The sequence below is a fragment of the Hippocampus bargibanti genome, linkage group LG02 (genome assembly GCF_051943395.1).
Source record: "Hippocampus bargibanti isolate YZ-2025 linkage group LG02, ASM5194339v1, whole genome shotgun sequence".
Taxonomy (NCBI): Eukaryota; Metazoa; Chordata; class Actinopteri; order Syngnathiformes; family Syngnathidae; genus Hippocampus; species Hippocampus bargibanti.
In genome coordinates this window covers 29,023,487-29,042,526 of record NC_142735.1, presented here as the reverse complement: position 1 = coordinate 29,042,526, position 19,040 = coordinate 29,023,487, and the positions used below count along the sequence as shown (strand labels likewise).

At 44.0% G+C, this 19,040-nt stretch overlaps 1 protein-coding gene across 11 annotated transcripts in view; it reads left to right on the top strand.

The window, feature by feature from the left end:
* The window catches only part of LOC148902350 (serine/threonine-protein kinase MARK2-like), a 43,279-nt gene that overhangs the window by 16,384 nt on the left and 7,855 nt on the right, over nt 1-19,040 (top strand). For 6 of the 11 annotated variants that reach the window (XM_088990798.1, XM_088990801.1, XM_088990800.1 and 3 more), the window contains exons 2-17: nt 3,289-3,459; nt 6,209-6,262; nt 8,393-8,441; nt 8,519-8,584; nt 8,662-8,732; nt 9,168-9,224; nt 10,594-10,830; nt 12,164-12,283; nt 12,405-12,507; nt 12,584-12,696; nt 12,812-12,886; nt 13,029-13,086; nt 13,248-13,399; nt 14,037-14,131; nt 16,737-16,877; nt 18,338-18,607. In XM_088990798.1, the coding sequence (XP_088846924.1) occupies nt 3,289-3,459; nt 6,209-6,262; nt 8,393-8,441; nt 8,519-8,584; nt 8,662-8,732; nt 9,168-9,224; nt 10,594-10,830; nt 12,164-12,283; nt 12,405-12,507; nt 12,584-12,696; nt 12,812-12,886; nt 13,029-13,086; nt 13,248-13,399; nt 14,037-14,131; nt 16,737-16,877; nt 18,338-18,607 (1,832 nt within the window). The remainder of the gene's footprint in view (nt 1-3,288; nt 3,460-6,208; nt 6,263-8,392; nt 8,442-8,518; nt 8,585-8,661; nt 8,733-9,167; nt 9,225-10,593; nt 10,831-12,163; nt 12,284-12,404; nt 12,508-12,583; nt 12,697-12,811; nt 12,887-13,028; nt 13,087-13,247; nt 13,400-14,036; nt 14,132-16,736; nt 16,878-18,337; nt 18,608-19,040) is intronic. The other 5 variants (XM_088990806.1, XM_088990797.1, XM_088990802.1 and 2 more) reach the window with 4 other exon arrangements.

Genomic DNA, 19,040 nt, shown 5'->3' with positions numbered 1-19,040 from the left:
GGCGGGGGTGATCCGTCCAGCCTATCAAGCTAGCCAAAATATAATGGCACGCGGGGCTGAAAAAAACTTGGCATCCCGGAAAGCAACAAATTTACGCGATCACGTCTAACAATCACCTGGGCGAAGCAAACTCTTGTGCTGGCAAGTCCAAGACACTGGTGAGGCGCGAGGCGTCGTAATCATGTCACTGGTGAGCTGACAGCAACTCGTTGAAATGTCCCAGTATCGGTGATCAGGAGATTTACAGCAGCTGGTGGAGGTCGGGAGCGGCGACCCCGCCCCAGCTGTCAACTCGCACGGTGTCATTAGTCACGTGAAAGCATCGATTAAATAACGCCTTTGTGTAGCAATGGTGGACTTAGCATATCGGTACCGGGCCCTTTATTTGTAGAATGGTAGTAGAAAGTTACTCTCAGAGAAATGACACACAGCATGGGAAATTTGTCAGGCTGAGATTCACATGAAAGCCGTTGTGCACACCTGTGACGCCACAAACGCACACCTCGTTCGTGTTTCTCAATGATCTCCTTCTTCTCCTCGACTGTAATTTAGTTTTGTGTCTTCTTCGGCTGCACACGAGCCTGTGGTGGGGTCTTTTTCGGTCCCATAAAAGCAAAAGTATCGTTGAAGACGATCGACGTGTGCACTCATAGAAAGGGGGTGTCTAAAGGTAGGCCGGCTGGGGCACTGTTTGGTCGTGTGCTTTGGTGTTCTTCCGCCGAAGATTACTCCACCAGCCGTGGTGGGGGTTGTGTATCGCGAAAAGTAGTGCTTAATCCAAGGTTTAATTTCCATAAATTTAATGTTCGCAAACCGAAAAGTTTGTAAGGCAAGGTGTTCGTAAACCGAGGCCCCACTGTACTTTTATATTTTCATGCTACATTGTGTTTATTTTCTCGTGTCATTTACTGTCCAGTACACGCACATGCATCAAAATAAGAAACGGAACTCCCCCATCGCTTCTCTTTGCATTTTACAATTATGTTCACAATGACATTGTCTTTCCCCCCACGACCTCTTCGCCCTCTCGCTCCCAAAATAAAAAAAAAAGTCATTTGCTCCACCCTCACACAAAACCACATAAGGATCTCCGCCGGACTCCCAGATTGTGACACCCGAGTGCTCCCATTGCACATGATGTATGCGGGGAAGTTTCTAAAATATAGACACGTGTGCTACGTTCGGGGGTAGGGAAGCACAATGAAGTAATCATGGTTGTCCCACTTTTTCCCAGGGGCCCCAAATGTGCGGCAGCGCAGCGAGGAAGAGCTCGTTTGGCGGTCTGCGGCTTATTCGCAACACCGACTGAACCTCTAATTTGTCCCGAGATGATTGCACCAATCAAATCACTAGTTGGTGTGGAAAGGGGGACTCGGGAGAGTGTGTGTGCACGTGTGTGCTTGCGTGTGTGCTTGCGTGCGTGCGTGCGTGTGGGTGTGTGTGTGTGTGTGTGTGTATGTGCGTGCGCGCGTGTGTGTGTGTGTGTGTGTGCGCGCGCGTGTGTGTGTGTATGTGTGCGAGTGAATTTTGTCCCACTCTGTGTGCCCGCCAGTCTGCCTGTCGGTGCAGGCGGGCCTTTGCGTCCACGGGATGTGTATGGACTTCTAAAATACCCAAAACACGCAGGCTGATATTTTTAGTCAAATGCAAAACACCAATAAAAATGACTTAAAGTGTCCCAAAACTACTTCAAAATTACCTCGGAAATGGCGAGTTTCAGAAGGTCCCGCCCCCTTGTTCGTGATGTCACACCAGGACGTTTTGCCTTGCTCTAGAATCAAAGCAATGGCTTCAGATTATGAGAAAATGCTTTCTTGTTACTCATCCAGTTATGAATATGATGCAAATACTTCTGAAGAGGAAAACATAAATGTTTGCAATCGATTAAAGAAGTCCTTCCGTATCATTTTGAGGCGTCTGTACTCCAATGTAGCGCCCGAAAATGCACAAGATGGCGCCCAAGGTCCGTTGGAAATGGGCTGATTTTTCTGCTGGGAATTTGCGTCAACCAGTATCAAATAGTAGTCTTGGTGAAACACACGACGATTCACCATCGCGTTATTTATGTTTTCCTTCTAATTTCGCCATCAACACGATGTTTTCAGACCAAACAAAGTACCCAAAATGCATTGTGTGTCGCTTTCTCGGTCAGGGGCGTTCCTGACGTGACGTCACGTCAGGAATCGTCACACTTGAAAACAAGACTTCCTGAATATTCAGCGCGAGTCTTAACACGTAAAATATAGCTATATGCGGTGGAATCTTTGTAAAATACGCTCAGTCGAAGTCATTTGAAGTGATTTTACAAATTATGGATACAATTTGTCCTGAGGTGTCGGTTGTCCATTAAAACAATGATTCTTAGCCACCTAAGGGTGTGAGAATGATTCCTAGGGGATGCAAAGATGCCCTGGGAGAAATGTACAATTTTGGGGGGCTTCATGGTCGGGTGACCGAAAAAACTGAAAAATTCTGCTAAATGGCACACGGGATTATACTAATTAACCCTTATAGCTGGAAAGTAAACCAATTACACACAAACCTGGGTTTTCGAACGTCTCAGTTCCCAACTAATTCAATTTTCTGTCAAAAATGTCTTTTTTTTATGCCTCGGGTTTCCAACCAAAAATGTGTTCTCGACCAAACTGAGCTCATCTGAATGCACCACTCGACTCCCCTCCGCTTCCTTATACGTCACTGCCCCGTGTCGGCTCTCATTGTGACCTACTCATTAGTGTTGTAGAATAAAGTTGTTTTTCATGAAGAAGCAGACGTGTTTGGTTGAGATCTCTACAAATCAGACGTTATGCTTCTGTAGCGTTCTATTGTGGGTCGTGTTTGTATCACTAACAATAAAAATAGCAGACATTGATGATATAATGGGAAATATTTCAGTTTTCGATCAAATCGGTTTTCGAACATGTTTCTGGAATGTAATATGGTTGAAAACCCAGGTTTGACTGTATTATAATAATCATTTAATGCATACATAAAATATATAATACATTTTATTTATTGTTTGTATTTTATGTGTTTTTAATTTGTCAGTCATGTAAAAATACATGTGATGTTTTGTTACTTCCACATTATGATTATGATATCAATATTTATTTTCTGGGAGAATGGGTTGGTCAATTGAATGGGGTGCCAACAACGAAATAGGTTCAGAACCACCGTTTTAAAAGGTTATTATATTTGTGATCATCGTAAATATATTGACATTTTTATCTCAGCCAGCCCAAAGCTGCAATTCATCTAACCCATGCGTTCTAATGTCGGATTTGTCAGGACTCCAAGTCGTCGTCCGGCCGCTCCAGCATGTCGCGATGTCGGAACTCCATTGCGACGACCACGTCGGACGAGCAGCCGCACATCGGCAACTATCGCTTGCTGAAAACCATTGGCAAGGGCAACTTCGCCAAAGTCAAGCTGGCTCGCCACGTCCTCACCGGAAAGGAGGTAACACTCGGAAATTTGTATGTATGTATGTATGTATGTGTGTGTGTGTGTGTGTGTGTGTGTGTGTGTGTGTGTGTGTGTGTGTGTGTGTGTGTGTGTGTATATACAGTAAAGTCTCGTTATTTCGATATTCAAGGGAGTCCGAAAAAATATCGATATAACCGGGACTATCGATATATCCGACCCTGTTTGCATGTAATTTTCTCCGTGCGTGCATAGAAATAGTATCGATATAACCGGGACTATCGATATATCCGATATCGATATAACGAGACTTTACTGTATATATATTTTCTTGGGAGTCAGAAAAAAAATATCGATATAGCCGTAGTACGGCGATCCTGCGCCGTACTGCATGAAGTGGGGGCAATAAATGGGGCATCTTTTATATGGCATGTAATTTTCTCATTGGGATCATGGATTGGATTGGATATGCCTTTATTAGTGGATTGCGTATCTAGCATGCTTTTGTACTGTAGTGAAGTGAAAAATAAACTTCTGCATTAAATAAAAATGTCATTTATTATTTTTATAACGCGCTCTTGCAATCATGACTGAGTATCACTCGACATTGTTGACATTGTACACACGAGACAAACCACGAACGCCAGCATGTACAAACATATGAAAAACGGTGATTATTGCAAGCGATAAAGATATCTGAATACAACACAATTAAATACATGTATGGAAAACAAAAACTGCAACGTTTACATCCGTTGATGAAGTACTCTGCAGCACGTCGAACTATTTCACGATGAAGGAGTTGCTTGTTGGATTGTCCTCCACAGCCACGATTGCCTTGTACGTTGTTCGGATATCACAATTCTTACGTTTCCCCATGGTTGAAATTGGTGTCAAACAACTGTATCCTGTATAAGAAGACTACAGTATTGTGACGTTCTCATGCTCCTTTATCCAGGTCCGAAGTTCAACACTTCGTATGCCGACTTTATTTTATCCTTACTCTTCAACCACGTTGATAATGTATTTTGCGGCACGTGTGTGTGTGTGTGTGTGTGTGTGTGTGTGTGTGTGTGTGTGTGTGTGTGTGTGCGTGCGTGCGTGTGTGTGTGTGTGTGTGTGTGTGTGTGTGTGTGTGTGTGTGTGTGTGTGTGTGTGTGTGTATAAACTTTTTGCTGCTTGGTACTGTAGAAATACAGATTACAGGCAAAACATTAGATTTATTTTGTAATCCAGTGGAACGTATTGATGCATCAAGGAAAGGGACTGGGTCATAAACAAAATCTGCATATAGCCCGCAGCCATTGTAATCCATTGCAGATTTATTTATTTATTTTTGGGGGGGAAAACGCACTGCTAAACATTAAATCGGCGTTGATCACAAAAGACTCCATGAAAGGTTAAAAAAGGGGGGGGGGGGGTTCATGAATATGCGGCATTATGAATCCTTAATTTAGCATCAGGGAGAAAAAGGTTGCCACCATTTTTAGGGCCCTTGGGAGTATTTGAACATCTTTATCGTATGTTGTCATGTGTTATTTTTTTTATAATAAAAAGAGGCGGGGAAAAAAATCAACTCGCCTATTAATCAACTGTGCGAGAAATCTAGGCATTTTTTTGAACATTACTGCTGTTCTTCAGTTTAAAGGCCACAAGCTGTTGGAGACTACAAAACCCCTTCCAGAAAATTAGCTCATCGTTTTCTTCCCCGGCGGAGAAAATCTTTGCATGCGACACCCTTGCGGCATGCCGCTTTAATTAAGAAAGGAAAGCGGTGAGCCATGCCTGGGCTCCTTCTTTGGACCAACACGATGCGGTGGTTAGGAGGGACGTGGGCGGGCTCTGTCAACGTGTGACAGCTCTCTGCCTGACACCCTGATAACACGGCATGTGATTCGCTTGGCACATGTGCACAGTGTAGAAAAAACAAGGGCGGGTCAGAGGGCACCAAGGAGTCAAATGAGCACCGCTGGAAAGCAAGAAGAAAGTGCTCAATTGTCTTTGGGCGTTTGTTGTTCTGCTCTCTTGAGCCCTCCCACACCAGGCACCAGGCATATCCAAAGTCCGGGCCGGGGGCCAACTGCGGCCCGTGGTCAATTTTCATTTGGCCCGCAGCCTCAGTCATAAAATCAATTATATCTGGCCAGCATGTAGAATGAATCCAGTGGTCAGTAGTGCTGTTACCTGCGTGTGCTAAGTGCTGCAATCGAGAGACTCAATTAGGAAAAGCAAATTAGTATATAATATAATTGACTGAATAAGCCCCCCCAATTTTTAAAAATGGGTATTTTCCAAAATGTGTTTTTGGATTCTAAATCAACTACTTCTTTTCAACTGTTACAAAAAAAAGCCAAGTTAAGTGAATTTTCCATTTCAATTTTCAATGTCAATTCAATTTGGATATTTGTTTCAAATGAACCAAAACATATGCTTAAGACAATTACAATAAAAAAAACAGAAATGGCGCACTGAAATGTATTTCAATTAATTGCTGATATATGTCAAAAACAGCTGCCAATGTTGCCCCGCCTACATTTTAGCACACCAAATCTGGCCTTTGCAAAAAGTCTGCTTTACATTTTCTATCCCTGCTATGCGGCTCTATTTTTGTTTGTTTCATTGCTCACTGTGTGTTTTCATACCACGCCTACGACCCCTGCTTGTGTCCTATTTCGACACCCCCCTATTATGCAACCGACACCTGCTGCCATCATGTGATAGTCGATCTCGAACGCCTCATAGGAGTCATGTTGTTGTTTTGTTCTGTGTTTTTTTTGTCTTCTAGGTGGCAGTGAAAATCATTGATAAGACACAACTCAACTCGTCCAGTTTGCAGAAGGTGGGTTGCCCCTCACATCACAAAAAAGCTACTCTCACTCTACACTTCCTTTACTCTGCATTTCACGGTTTTCAATGGGTTTTAATTATAGGAAATAAGCTTCAATTACTTCCTTGATCGTGGCTGGGTGGGGTTTGTCCATTTGCGCTCGCACACACACACACACACACACACAGACACACGCACGAGTGCGCTCTTGCCATGTGTGTTTGCATCACAACAAAAAAATAAAATGCAGAACCTCCGCCATGCTTGCCACATAACGGCCGCCGCTTGTCAGATTTGCATAAAAAAAGAAGGCTCAGTATGCTCAGATGCAGATTTTTCACAAACATCGCCATTTGATTGTTGTAATATTTTGCCCCAAGAAAGGACCTGCGCTCAATAATCAGAATCATCTTTATTGCCAAGTATGTACAACACACAAGGAATTTGTCTCCGGTAGAACACGCTGCACTAGTATCATCGAAAAATGGAGGCACTATACAGTCTATTTGGGTTACTGTTTAGCGAGTTAATAGCTTGAGGGAAGAAGCTATTTAAATGACTGGTGGATTTGGTGTGCATGAATCGGTAGCGCCTGCCTGTGGGGCGTAGCTGGAAGAGGTGGTAGGCAGGGTGCAGAGGGTCCAGTAGGATTTTCCGCGCCCTTGTTTGGATTCTTGCAGTGTGCAAGTCCTCGAGAGTGGGGAGAGCGGTGCCAATTATTTTTTCCACCGTCCTAACTGTCCGTTGAAGTCAGATTTGTCTATTTTTGTGGTGGCCCCGAACCAAACTGTGATGGAAGAACACAGGATGGATTTAATGACAGCCGTGTAGAAATGTTGTAGCACCTCCTGTCGCAGACCATGCTTCTTGAGCAGCCTCAGGAAGTACATCTTCTGTTGGGCCCATCTCAGGGTGGAGTTGGTGTTGACCTCCCGCTTCATGTCCTGCGAGACTGATTCCCATGAACTTGAATGTCTCGACGGTTGACACAAGGCAGTTGGGTAGTGTGAGGGGTAGCTGTGGTGATTGCATGATGTTTCTTGATGTCCGCGATCATCTCTACTTATTACTCAAATTCAAACAAAGTATCAGAATGCAATTTTCACTTAGAATAGGTTTCACTCTTATGGCTTCACTAGTCTCTTTACTTTTTTTTTTATCTTTTTTGACTTGTCTATTTTGTTTATTTATTTGTATCAATTTTCAACAAGTTCAAACCTTGAGGAATTGCAAATGTTATGTCATTGTTTCACCCAACCTGAAAAGTTTGAAGTGACAAAGCCACGGATTTGTTTGCATTGTTGCGGTCATGTGATTTATGACTCAGCGATTTATGTTTAGCGCGCACCTTGGCAGAACGCTGTCAAATTGTTTCACTGAATCCTTGCGCAAATATTTTGTCAGGAAAGTGCTATTGATGTCAACAAACTCCTTTATGTTAATTCTGTGTTCATTTGCTTTTATCTTATTGTCAGCCTAACTAGCCTATGACGCCAAAACAGCCACACAATATAATTCATTCATTCATAATTAATTCATAATTCGGATATTGTTTTTCTTGTGATACAAGTACCGTATTTTCCGCTCTATAAGGCACAGCCTTGCTTTTCTTCAAAAAATTACCCTGTGCCTTGTGTGTAGGTGCGCCCTATATATCCATTCCCTCCTGTAGAAGAAGTAGTGCGTAACCCCAGCCTCTACAGTAGCGCCTTATAATGTGGTGCCCTTTATGCATGTATTTGGAAAACTGATCTATTTCCGTATTATATTTGGAAAACGTTTTTTCATTCATTGAAGGTGCGGCCTATATACAGAAAACGTTTGAAAACACACCATTCATTGGGGGTGAGCATTATATGCTGGAAAATGTTAAATTAATTGCTTGAGTTTGGGGGAGCTTGTAGAAAAATTCAATATTGATGGAAAGAAATACAGCAATTTACTTATTTTTAAAATCGTTAAGCCCCAAATCAAGGGCCTCCGGGACCGCATGTGGTGTTGCCATGGACACACAGACTTTCAATTGGCAGGCGCGCGCAAACCCCAAGATTGCGTTTATGTTTATTTAGTTTAGAGCGCCACCCGTGTCCGATGAGTCTTTGATCCAACCTGCCTCTGAATGTGTCCTGTCTTGTTTTCCAGCTCTTCCGGGAGGTGAGGATCATGAAGATGTTGAACCACCCCAACATAGGTGAGTTTGAAGGACAACCGAACAAAAGGATGCAAAAATGGCACACTGCATCTTTTTGTTTTCTCCTCCGCCATCAGTTAAGCTCTTTGAGGTGATCGAGACCGAAAAGACTTTGTATCTGGTCATGGAGTACGCCAGCGGAGGTGAGCAAGCACGTGATGTGCGTGGGGAGCAATTTATTTAATTGGAATGGAACCACAATTGTGTGCCTGTCTTGTAGGAGAGGTGTTTGATTACTTGGTGGCTCATGGCAGGATGAAGGAGAAAGAAGCCCGTGCCAAATTCCGACAGGTATGTTCCAGTCCGTCACTAAAAATTCCTTCAATTTGACATTTTGGTGGCTTTTACGCAAAGTCGTCTTCACAACAGGTTTGAAAGTTTTCAAACGTTTCCCAGCATCAAAAAGGGGCTTTCTCCCAGTAAGAAACAAAAAATATCTGGACTTGTATGTAAATGATACTTAGTAACAACGAACAATTTAACGTCATTTGATGATCCGCAATGCTGTATGTCGTGGCTCGAGTTAATGTCACTACCTCTCCATTTGCTGTTCTGTATTTTAAAGTGTGCACTGCTTACTTATGCCCTGCGCACCCAAAAAGAACCAACCGTCCAGCCCTGCATTATCTTTATAAGTGCTTTTAAATTGTGTTTGCTTTTTCTTCTCGCGTGATGCACTCACTATTCTTCTGTTCTCCTATCCTTGCTCATTTTTTCACTCCCCAGATTGTGTCAGCAGTGCAGTATTGCCATCAGAAGTGTATAGTTCACAGAGACCTCAAGGTGACAAAACACATGCACACACACACACACACACACACACACACACACACACACACACACACACACACACACACACACACACACACACACACACACACACACACACACACACACACACACACACACACACACACATGAAAAGGTGTTGACCAAGCCCCTCTTGTGCATACACTTTACCAAGCATGTCCGGCCCAGGGGTCAAATATGGCCCGTGGTCAACCTTCATCCGGCACGCAGACTCCAGCATAAATTCAATAGCATCTGGCCTGCATGTAGGACTATAGCAGGGGTGTCCAAAGTCCAAATGATCAGCTCATCAGCCAGCTCTGAAGCAGCATCAAAATGGTCCTGATGATTTGAATCAGGTGCGTTGCTCCTGAGAGAGCTGGAAAACAGGCAGGACGGCGGCCCTCGAGGACCGTCTTTGGACACCCCTGGACTATAGCGACGTTACTTGTGTATGCTACGTGCTGCTATCTAGAGGCTCAATTTGAAACATTAAATTAATATCTGAATAATTGACTTGATTAGCTGCCCAGTTTTCTAAAATGGAAATTTAAAAAATTGTGAGAATAGTTTGTTAAAAAAAGTGACATGAAGTGAATATTCTATTTAAATTTTCAATGTCAATTCAATTTTGATTTGCATGATTCAAATAGACCAAAACACATGGTTAAGATAGCTGAAGTTAAAATAAAAAAGCAAATGTGAAACAGAATAATGTCAACAACATCTGGAAACGTGGGCCCTCTCCATCCCCCTACATTTTTAACACACCAAATCTGGTCCCCTTTGCAAAAGGTTTGGACACTCCTGACTTACTGCATTAAAGCTTTCACTATGTTGTGAAAGCGCTATATAAATAAATATGTATTGTGTTGTATTTTCTTATGCAGTCCCAGAAAATGTTTCGGGAGCGCGGACCCCAACAGGTCTTCTTAATGTGCTCTGCGCCAATCCCACTCATCAGTGGGTTGGCATGAAAACAATGTCGGGTCTTAACACTGATGTGGATTTTTATTTGTTGTTAAATAAGTCTGAATTTCACAGCAAAGCAATAAATATCACTTTCAACATTAACAAATGATCGGTCATCTGAGTTTTATCCGTCATCAGCGTCAACGTCGTTTCCTTTCAAGCCGTTTCCAGCCTCCCGATCACAATCGCGCAGAAGGTAGAGAATATTTAGAGCAAGTGTAAAGGAGAGTGCACCTGTTGCTAGGCAACCAGTGCCCACTTGCTCCATAACTCCTTTCAAGCTTCAGGAAAAGTGTCACCCCTGAGTTTGCCCCTCCGCCATCTGAACCAATATTTCTTCACATCCGCAAAATTGTCCTTCACCAATTTGGTTTGAATTGTCCGTTGACAGGCAGAGAACCTGCTCCTGGACGCCGACATGAACATCAAGATCGCAGACTTTGGTTTTAGCAACGAGTTCACTCTGGGGAACAAACTGGACACGTTCTGCGGCTCCCCTCCATACGCCGCGCCCGAACTGTTCCAGGGCAAGAAGTACGACGGGCCCGAGGTGGACGTATGGAGCTTGGGGGTCATCCTCTATACGCTCGTCAGCGGCTCTCTGCCTTTCGATGGACAAAATCTCAAGGTAAGGACGGGTAGACGAGTCCACATGCGTGTGGATCTGTGTCTTACATAAGCGACTGTGTTTTGTGTGGGTGGTTGCAGCGTTTCTCATGCTGGCTTCTTTTCCTTCAACCAAGTGGATTACACCAGTATGAGTGAGAGTGACTATTTATTAGATTCACATTTCGATGAGAAGTGATCAGGCATAGCGCTTTACTTGACGCCACCTATCGTGCTGCATAGTCAGGCAGCACCCACGTAATGCCGCCTGGAAGCACGGACACATTTTGGGTGGGCGATCTGATACCAAATGTGATGTTGATATTCACAGTCTTGTGAAGTATCTCAGTTTAGAAAGTTTGCCTTTTTGCTGCCTCACTCTGTGTATGGTTTGGTTCAACACCAACGCAGCTTGCTTGACTATTTCTTTAACAAACTTGTGGTGGTTAATGTCCTGTAGTACAATTTATTATTTTCAGCGTGATTTAGAAAAAGAAAAATACCACTGTCTTTTAAAATGAATCAAACAACATATTGTGCGACAAGATGGTAGACTCTTGGGGAACTTCTCCTCACAGTGCAAAGGCCACCAGTTTCAATCTGATCCCGGCCTTCCTGCATGTTTTCCAATGCCTATGTGGGGTTTGTCCGGGTACTCCGGTTTCCTTCGACATTTCAACATCTTGTACAATGGGTTAAATGACCAATCTAGATTCCTGCCAGGTATGATTGTGGGCGCGAATTGTTGTTTGTCTGTAAGTGCCCTGCAAATGACTGGCTACAAGTTTCTAAAAATGGCTGGGATAGACTCACCCACACCCGCACCCCACATGAGGATAAGCGAGATCAGATATATGAGGCTCACTGGCCAAAAATACCCGAATTACTCTTTTCTTTGACTGAAAAGATTTAGTGCCATTCATGCCTTCCTTTTCTCTCAGACAAGACAGAAATGACCTTGGGGCGATGATGTCCTTTTTGCTTAGCAGGGCATCTATCTGACTGTGATCTGCATGGCAATGGAAGGAAATGCTTTCTCATAAGACAGAACCTAGTTGCAGCAAATAAAATGAAAATGGCTGGGGGCTCCAAATTGAACCCTGTGGAACGCCGTATGATAATGGGTCGACTGGCATTTGAAGGAACAAAGACAAACACAAAAATTCTCGCCTTCCAAACACCCAGGGAGCGTAATCACTCATGCCCAGAGCGCAATCATTCATGCCCATCTGGTGCTGCAAACGAGCCAAGAGAGAACTCTGGACCACCATGCCGAATGGAAACCTGTTTTTGCCATTTAGCCTTTGCTTTTGTTTGACATGGCCATGAAATAACTTTACTGTGTCCATTTCCAGGAGTTGAGAGAGCGCGTTCTGCGTGGCAAATATAGGATTCCGTTCTACATGTCCACCGACTGTGAGAACTTGCTGAAGAAGTTCCTCATCCTCAACCCCTCCAAAAGAGGCAGCCTTGAGGTACCCACGTTAACTAAGGGGCCCCCCATTCACATCACCATGCCCCTCTAAAATGTGGTCCTGGCTGATGTGCATGTCTCTAAAGTGTTTTAGTGATTTTTACTTTATTTTTGTCACCCAGCAGCAGATAATGAGGGACAGATGGATGAATGTGGGACACGAGGAGGAAGAACTGAAACCCTACATCGAACCCCAACCAGATTACAAGGACCCCCGGCGGACAGGTGCGCACCTACATGCGGCGGTGAGCTCTATCTTGAGTTCGCAAGTCCTTAACAGTGAAATCTCCCACGCACGCAGACATTATGCTGCAGATGGGATTCTCTCAAGATGAGATCCAAGACTCACTGGTGAATCAGAAGTACAACGATGTGATGGCTACCTACCTGCTACTGGATTATAGGAACTCTGAGGTCTGCACTCGTACCAGATTTTTGTTCTTTTTTTTCTGTCAGGATCTCCGTGTGACATGGACATGTCAGCAATGAGGCAGTTGTTAAATATATCCCTTAATCTTTTGTTTATCAGCTGGAGGAGAGTGGTATCAAGGCCCGACCAGGAAGCGATGTAAGCAACATAAATGCCCCCTCCCCGCCACACAAGGTACAATGGGAACCTTATGAACTAGTAGCCTCTGTATTCTGGCCAGTTGCTACGATAAATGACGGCGGCCATTTTCCCGCAAACCTCATTGAAGCGCCTGATCAATCCTAAAGCGACCTCAATGTCTTCCCATCTTTCGCAGGTACAGCGCAGCGTATCGTCCAACCAGAAGGCTCAAAACCGCAGAGCTACTGACCAGGGTGAGTCCGCTGTGGGTCAGTGACGAACAGAGAAGCTGGAGGGAGAAAAATAATACAGTAGATTCACTGACATTATATTTGTAATGGCGGGGGAAGGTCCCATTTCCAGGATTTCAGGATTTTGATCTGCAAAGATTCTGACTGCAATATGTTTTCTCCAGGCTCCTCTTACTCAAAGAGAGGTGGACAAGCAGACAACAGGACTGCTGGAGACGATTGTGGGAGGAAAGGCTCGTCGGGTAGCTCCACGAACAAGGTCCCGGCCAGCCCCCTGGTTCCTTCCGACCGCAAGAAGAGCACCACGCCCTCCACTGTGAGCGCCGGTGCATTTTGACTACATGAATTCACATATTGCTTTATTTGAATTTTATGGCTTAACTTATCTTGTCTCCAGATAATTTCAGTCCACACGTTTGCATTTCGGTGTTTGAATGAAACGCTTGAAAGACTGCAAGGCGGTCTTTTGTAGGTTAACAACTCCAATTGGAAGAACGTAAAGAAATTTTCTTTAATATGAACTCGTGGTTTATTTGACTAGCGTAAACCTTATCTATAGAACTTAAATGTGTGTATCCTAAATCTGATATTGTTTATTGGAATACGGATGAATTTGAACGTCTTTGTTTAGAAAAAGAACAAGATTAGGAATAGAACATGGAAAAAAATAATCATATTTCAAATCTCCATTCGACTTTTGAAAATTGTTGAAGTCTACGCCATTGATAATAAAGTCAAAGCCTGGAAAATGCAGGAGTTGGTTGTATTTTATCTTCACTATGTGTTCCAAAGATCATAATGAAAGCTAGTTATTAATTAACCTGGGTGGTGACCTTATGACTTGAACAAGACGGAACGCGGACTCGCGTATTAAAATGAGCCGCTTGGTGACATTTTATTTGTTTTGACTTCAATCCGCCTCATTGTTTTACTCCAGTCATTTATCCTTTCAGAATAGCATCCTGTCAACCGGCACCGGTCGCAGTCGGAATTCACCCCTGACTGAGAGAGCCACGTTGGGTCAGGGCATCCAGAATGGCAAGGACAGGTACACAATAAACACCATGCAAACATAAACGCTTTCGTCTTCCTCTTTGCTAGCCGTCCGGGAGGAAGCTCAGCTAACGTAGCGTACAACAAACTACCTCAACCCGTCTTGCGAATGAGGCAATTTTGCAGCTGTCTGTGGCTGAGTCCCAAATTTTTGCTGGTGCTTTCCCGGGCTGCCCCAGTTGCCTCGGGGGGAAAAACCACTCCAGAGTTGACCCTATCCCACTCTGCTGGATGAGGAAATCAGGCTTTCTTGTGAATTTAGGCCAAACCTCCAGTTTTTGCTGAGGCCCACATTGTAGTTATGGCTTCCTCTCGGATTTGAGGAAGCCATTAGAATGTTTCATCCCCTCCACATATTACATCTAGAGCGCACAACAAATTAATGAATAACTTGTTTTCAAATTTGAAGTAAAAAATAATGACCGTTGAGACTTGCGCTTAACACACCTTGCACACGTCTGCACACGCAGCGGAAAAATCATCACGCTGAATCAGCCCAAACTTTGCTGGTTGCTTTTCATTCTTATTCCACACGAGCCTCTCAACCCCCAACTGACGCAGCGTTCCATTGTCGTCACCGCTCCGTGACTTGTTTGGTTCTTCGCCCGTCTCAAATGGCCAGCTACCAAAAAGAGAATCTTGTTTTTATTTTGTTCATCCTCCAGTGGCCATTTGAGACTGCACCGCTTTTTTTTTCTCTTGTGGGTTTCAGTCATGTCATTCATGCTTGTATACAATGTGTGTCAACTCCCACTGACTCCCCAATTTTCTTTCTTTACTTTCTGCCCCTTTTCATTACAGTCAAACCTGGGTTTTCAAACGTCTCGGCTCTCGACCAAAAATTTTTTTTTTTTTTATGCCTAGGTTTACAAGTGAAAATGGGTTCTCGACCAAACTGAGCGCACCTGAATGAACCACTCTACTCCCTACCGCTTCCTTATACGTCACTTCCTTTTGTCTCATCTCACTGTGACCGATGCATTATCCTCGTGGAGCGCTCCACTGTGAGCAGGCGTGTTTGTGTTCTTCACTCACGGTAGAAAAAGGCGACGTTGATTACCTTGATTATAATGGGAAATGTTTCGGTTTTCGACCGAATCGGTTTTCGAATAGGTTTCTAGAACAGATTATGGATGAAAACCCAGGTTTGACTGTACTTCGGAGCATTTTCCTTTCCCTACCTTAATCACTCCCATTCTTGTCTTTGTTTTCACCCTCACCCCCTCTCTAAGGAGATTAAATTGACTTGTGATTGAATATTAACTCCTAACGGCGTGACGTGTTTTCCCTTAATAGGCTTACACGGTAACAGCCACGCACTCAGCCATTCCGCATGAAAATTCACCCAGACGTGGTTGTCGCGTGTAGCCAAACGAGAGATATGGAGATACAAGCAAGGCGACAAGTCATGACTAATTATGAGTGAAGAGTAAGAGTAAAGAGGGGGGACTCCAGTCAAAGATTTTCTTAACAATCTGTTTTATGAACTCGGCTCATCGGGGATTCTACCTAGTTCAAGTGGCAAAATGACCCCCACCACCACCCCTGAGATAAGTCAAGATTGGTGGCTTAATTGATCACAATACTTTGTTTGGATTGGGAGGGAGTTCATCAAACATACCTCTGTCACCTGATGCCCCCTTTCAATCGAGGCAGTGCAAGTTTTAGCGGTTAGCCCCCTGTTTGTCTTTTTGTCTGTCCGTCTAAACTTGTGTGGCAAGCTGGATGAGCATTTTTTTTTACAAAAATATGAACTACTTGACACGCTACTTCTTATTAATCACGAATAATAGCACTTGTTGATATTTTCGGTGACTCTGTAGATTGGTTTAATATGAAGCTCCAATGAAGTTTGATGCTGCTATTCAATTTATTGTGCTGCTCCCTCCATTATGCTCCTTTTGGCCACTGGGAGTGAGTCTAATACCGTTTTACGCGCAATTCTGGAAATCCTGCAAACTCACGTGATCTCTTCCAACAGCATCTGAAGTGGGGAGAAGTGACACATGACAAAAAATGCACAGATAATTTGACAAAAAGTAATTTATTAAGACGCCGTATTTTATGTATTAATTTACTTATGTATTTATTTATTTTTATTTTTATTATGTATTTAGTTAGTTATTTTTATGCATTTGTTTTTATTGATTCATTTATTCTTACTTATTTTTTATTAATATATATATTATATTTTTATTTATACATATATTTTATTATTTCAAAAATGCTGCAATGATTAGTTCTTTCTTTTTTAATAAGAAAGTCTTTATTTATTTATTTATTTATTTATTTATTTACAGCGGGCAAAGAATATTTGCCTCTGGTTGTTCTATTGTGTCACCATTTTTCTCCGGGGTTCTAACAATGTATCGAATAAATGCTCAAACAGCTTGCTCAACACTTTCTCTGTCCCGCCTTCCTGTTTACTCCTCATTCCCCCCCCCCCCCCCCCCCCCGCCCCCAACCACCTCTCATTTAGCTTGTTTTAATATGTGCCGCCTCTAACCATGCTCCACCTCACTGCACTGCCCACCCACACACAACCGTGTGTATGTGTGGGTTTGTATGTGTGTGTCTTGTCGTGACCTCGTCCCCCCCAGCCTAAACACTCCGGGTTCCCGTGCCTCCACTGCCTCAGCCGCCGCTGTCCTCTCCTCCTCATCCTCACGCCCCCGCCACCACAAGTCCTTGTCCTCCTCCAATCATCCATGCCCCTCTGACCTGCATGCACCACGACCCAGGCAAGTCTCTCATGAAACACAGATTACAACACACACACACATTCACACAACAGAGTTTGCCGCACGGAGGTTTCAATGTACGCCAAGAAATGTTCTTTTTCACAGGATTGTTAGGTTTTCTATTTTCCATTATGAGTGGTTCTTATATTGTCGCGTGGTATAATCGATGCTGCGTTGGCGTGTGAACTTTGTATTTGGCCTGTTGTTGGACCCTTTAGATATTTCCTGAATATTTACCTCAATATTGTACAAATAGCAGGACCTTTTTTAGCAGATTTCAAAAGAGCAACGTGCAGAGTAAATGTCAAGGTGGCCCTCGGAGCCCTTTGAGGCTTTTATCTGCGTTGCGTTGAAGTCTCATTATGTCGCATATGCCCGTCCTGCAGCAATGAGCTTGCTCAAGACTGTTCAGAACCCGGTTGGGAGCACAAAGAGAGAAGGTATTGCTCATACCAGAGGTGTCAAACTCGTTTCTTTTTTGCGGCAGGCCACATTGTAGTTACGGTTTCCTCTCGGGGGCTGTTATGAATTTGGGGAAGCCATTAGAATGTTTCATCCTCTCAACATATTACATACAGAACGCACAACAAATTAATGAAAAACTATTTTTCAAATTTGAGCTAAAAACATGTCTGTTATTGTGGTTTACATGGGGCAATTTGAAATTGTTATTCAGACTTTAGCAAGCATCTTGGAATTTCCCAAATTTGATTTGCTTTTGTGAACTGAATCAAATAATGTAGTGGGCCATATTTGCCCCCTGGGCCTTGACTTTGACAACTGTGGCTTATACCCATGGCGGAGTGCAGTAGCCACGAATCACCTCCCTGACCAAAACATTTTTTTGTCAAGACCAGCCCTTTTATACTGTTGTATTACGGTCTACCTGTCTACACCGTTTCTGCCTCAAACATGGCCACTCAAAGAGTTCACATTCTGTTAGTCCACACGCGACGTGCACGAGCGCTAATGTGTGTTTCATGGAATCACAGATGTGAGAACTACTCGTGCAAAAAGATTCTTCTTTTATTCTTTATCCTCTGCAAAGAAGGGCTCATGTGAATAGGGTCCAGATGAGTCGAGTAGAGTTGAGACATCTAAATTCACATTAGGCCTAGTCGTACACTGCTTTGACCGAGGTGGTACTGCCAGAGGAAAGGTGGAGTCAATCTGAAGCTGTGCTATTTTCCCTCATACACACGAAGCTCCCTTCCTCCCTTTGCCTGGAGTTTGTCAATAGCAATAATAATAATAATAATAATGATCATCATGATCATGATACTAATGATAATAATAATGCTAATGCTAATAATAATATTAATAATAATAATAATAGTTATTCAAAACTCTCAACCCAATGGTGAATTGTGACAAAAATGTCTAATGTGCTTCTCGGTGGCAGCGAGCTTTCTGTTCATGTTTGACGATTCACCCACTGGCCCGTCCGCTTTCTCCCGCAGCGCCCCACCTCAGCGGGCGCCTGGCGCCTCCCCGTCAGCCCACAACATCAGCAGCAGTGCCGCGGTGACGGACCGCACCAACTTCTCCCGGGGGGTGGGCATTCGCAGCACGTTCCATGCAGGCCAGCAACGGGGTGCCCGGGACCAACAAGGCTCGGCCTACCCCGGCGGGCCCGCGTCACCGTCGCTTTCGCACGGCAACAGTCAGGCCCGCAGGACGCACGGTGCCACGGGGATTTTCAGCAAGTTCACGTCCAAGTTTGTGCGCAGGTGAGTGGCTCTGAATAGCGAAAATGCTAAAGGAAAAAGAACCTTTTTTTTTGGAAACGGTAGCATGTAAGGCTGTAGGAAAAAGCGTAGTGGACGTGGCAGAAGATGACGGGAGTTCCAAATTCTGCTCGTGCGGATGAGCGTGACAAAAATAAACCTTGCCGCAAGTGGGAAGCCGTTGCGATAGCAGCCGCTTACAGCTCGAGCTTTTTTTGGGGGCCCTTTGAGGTTTCGGACCGAGCGGAAAATAACTAGGTTTACGTTACATGTCATTTAATGTGCTCACATCCTCCGATGAACAACCAACCGTACGGCAATGTCATCGCTACTCCTGCCCGCCTCTTGCCGACGTGTCGGAAGGGAACGCCGTCCGTCCATTCGTCCGTCCATCCGTCCGAGCAGCTGACTTCCCGCCACCATTTTGCTTTGCGCA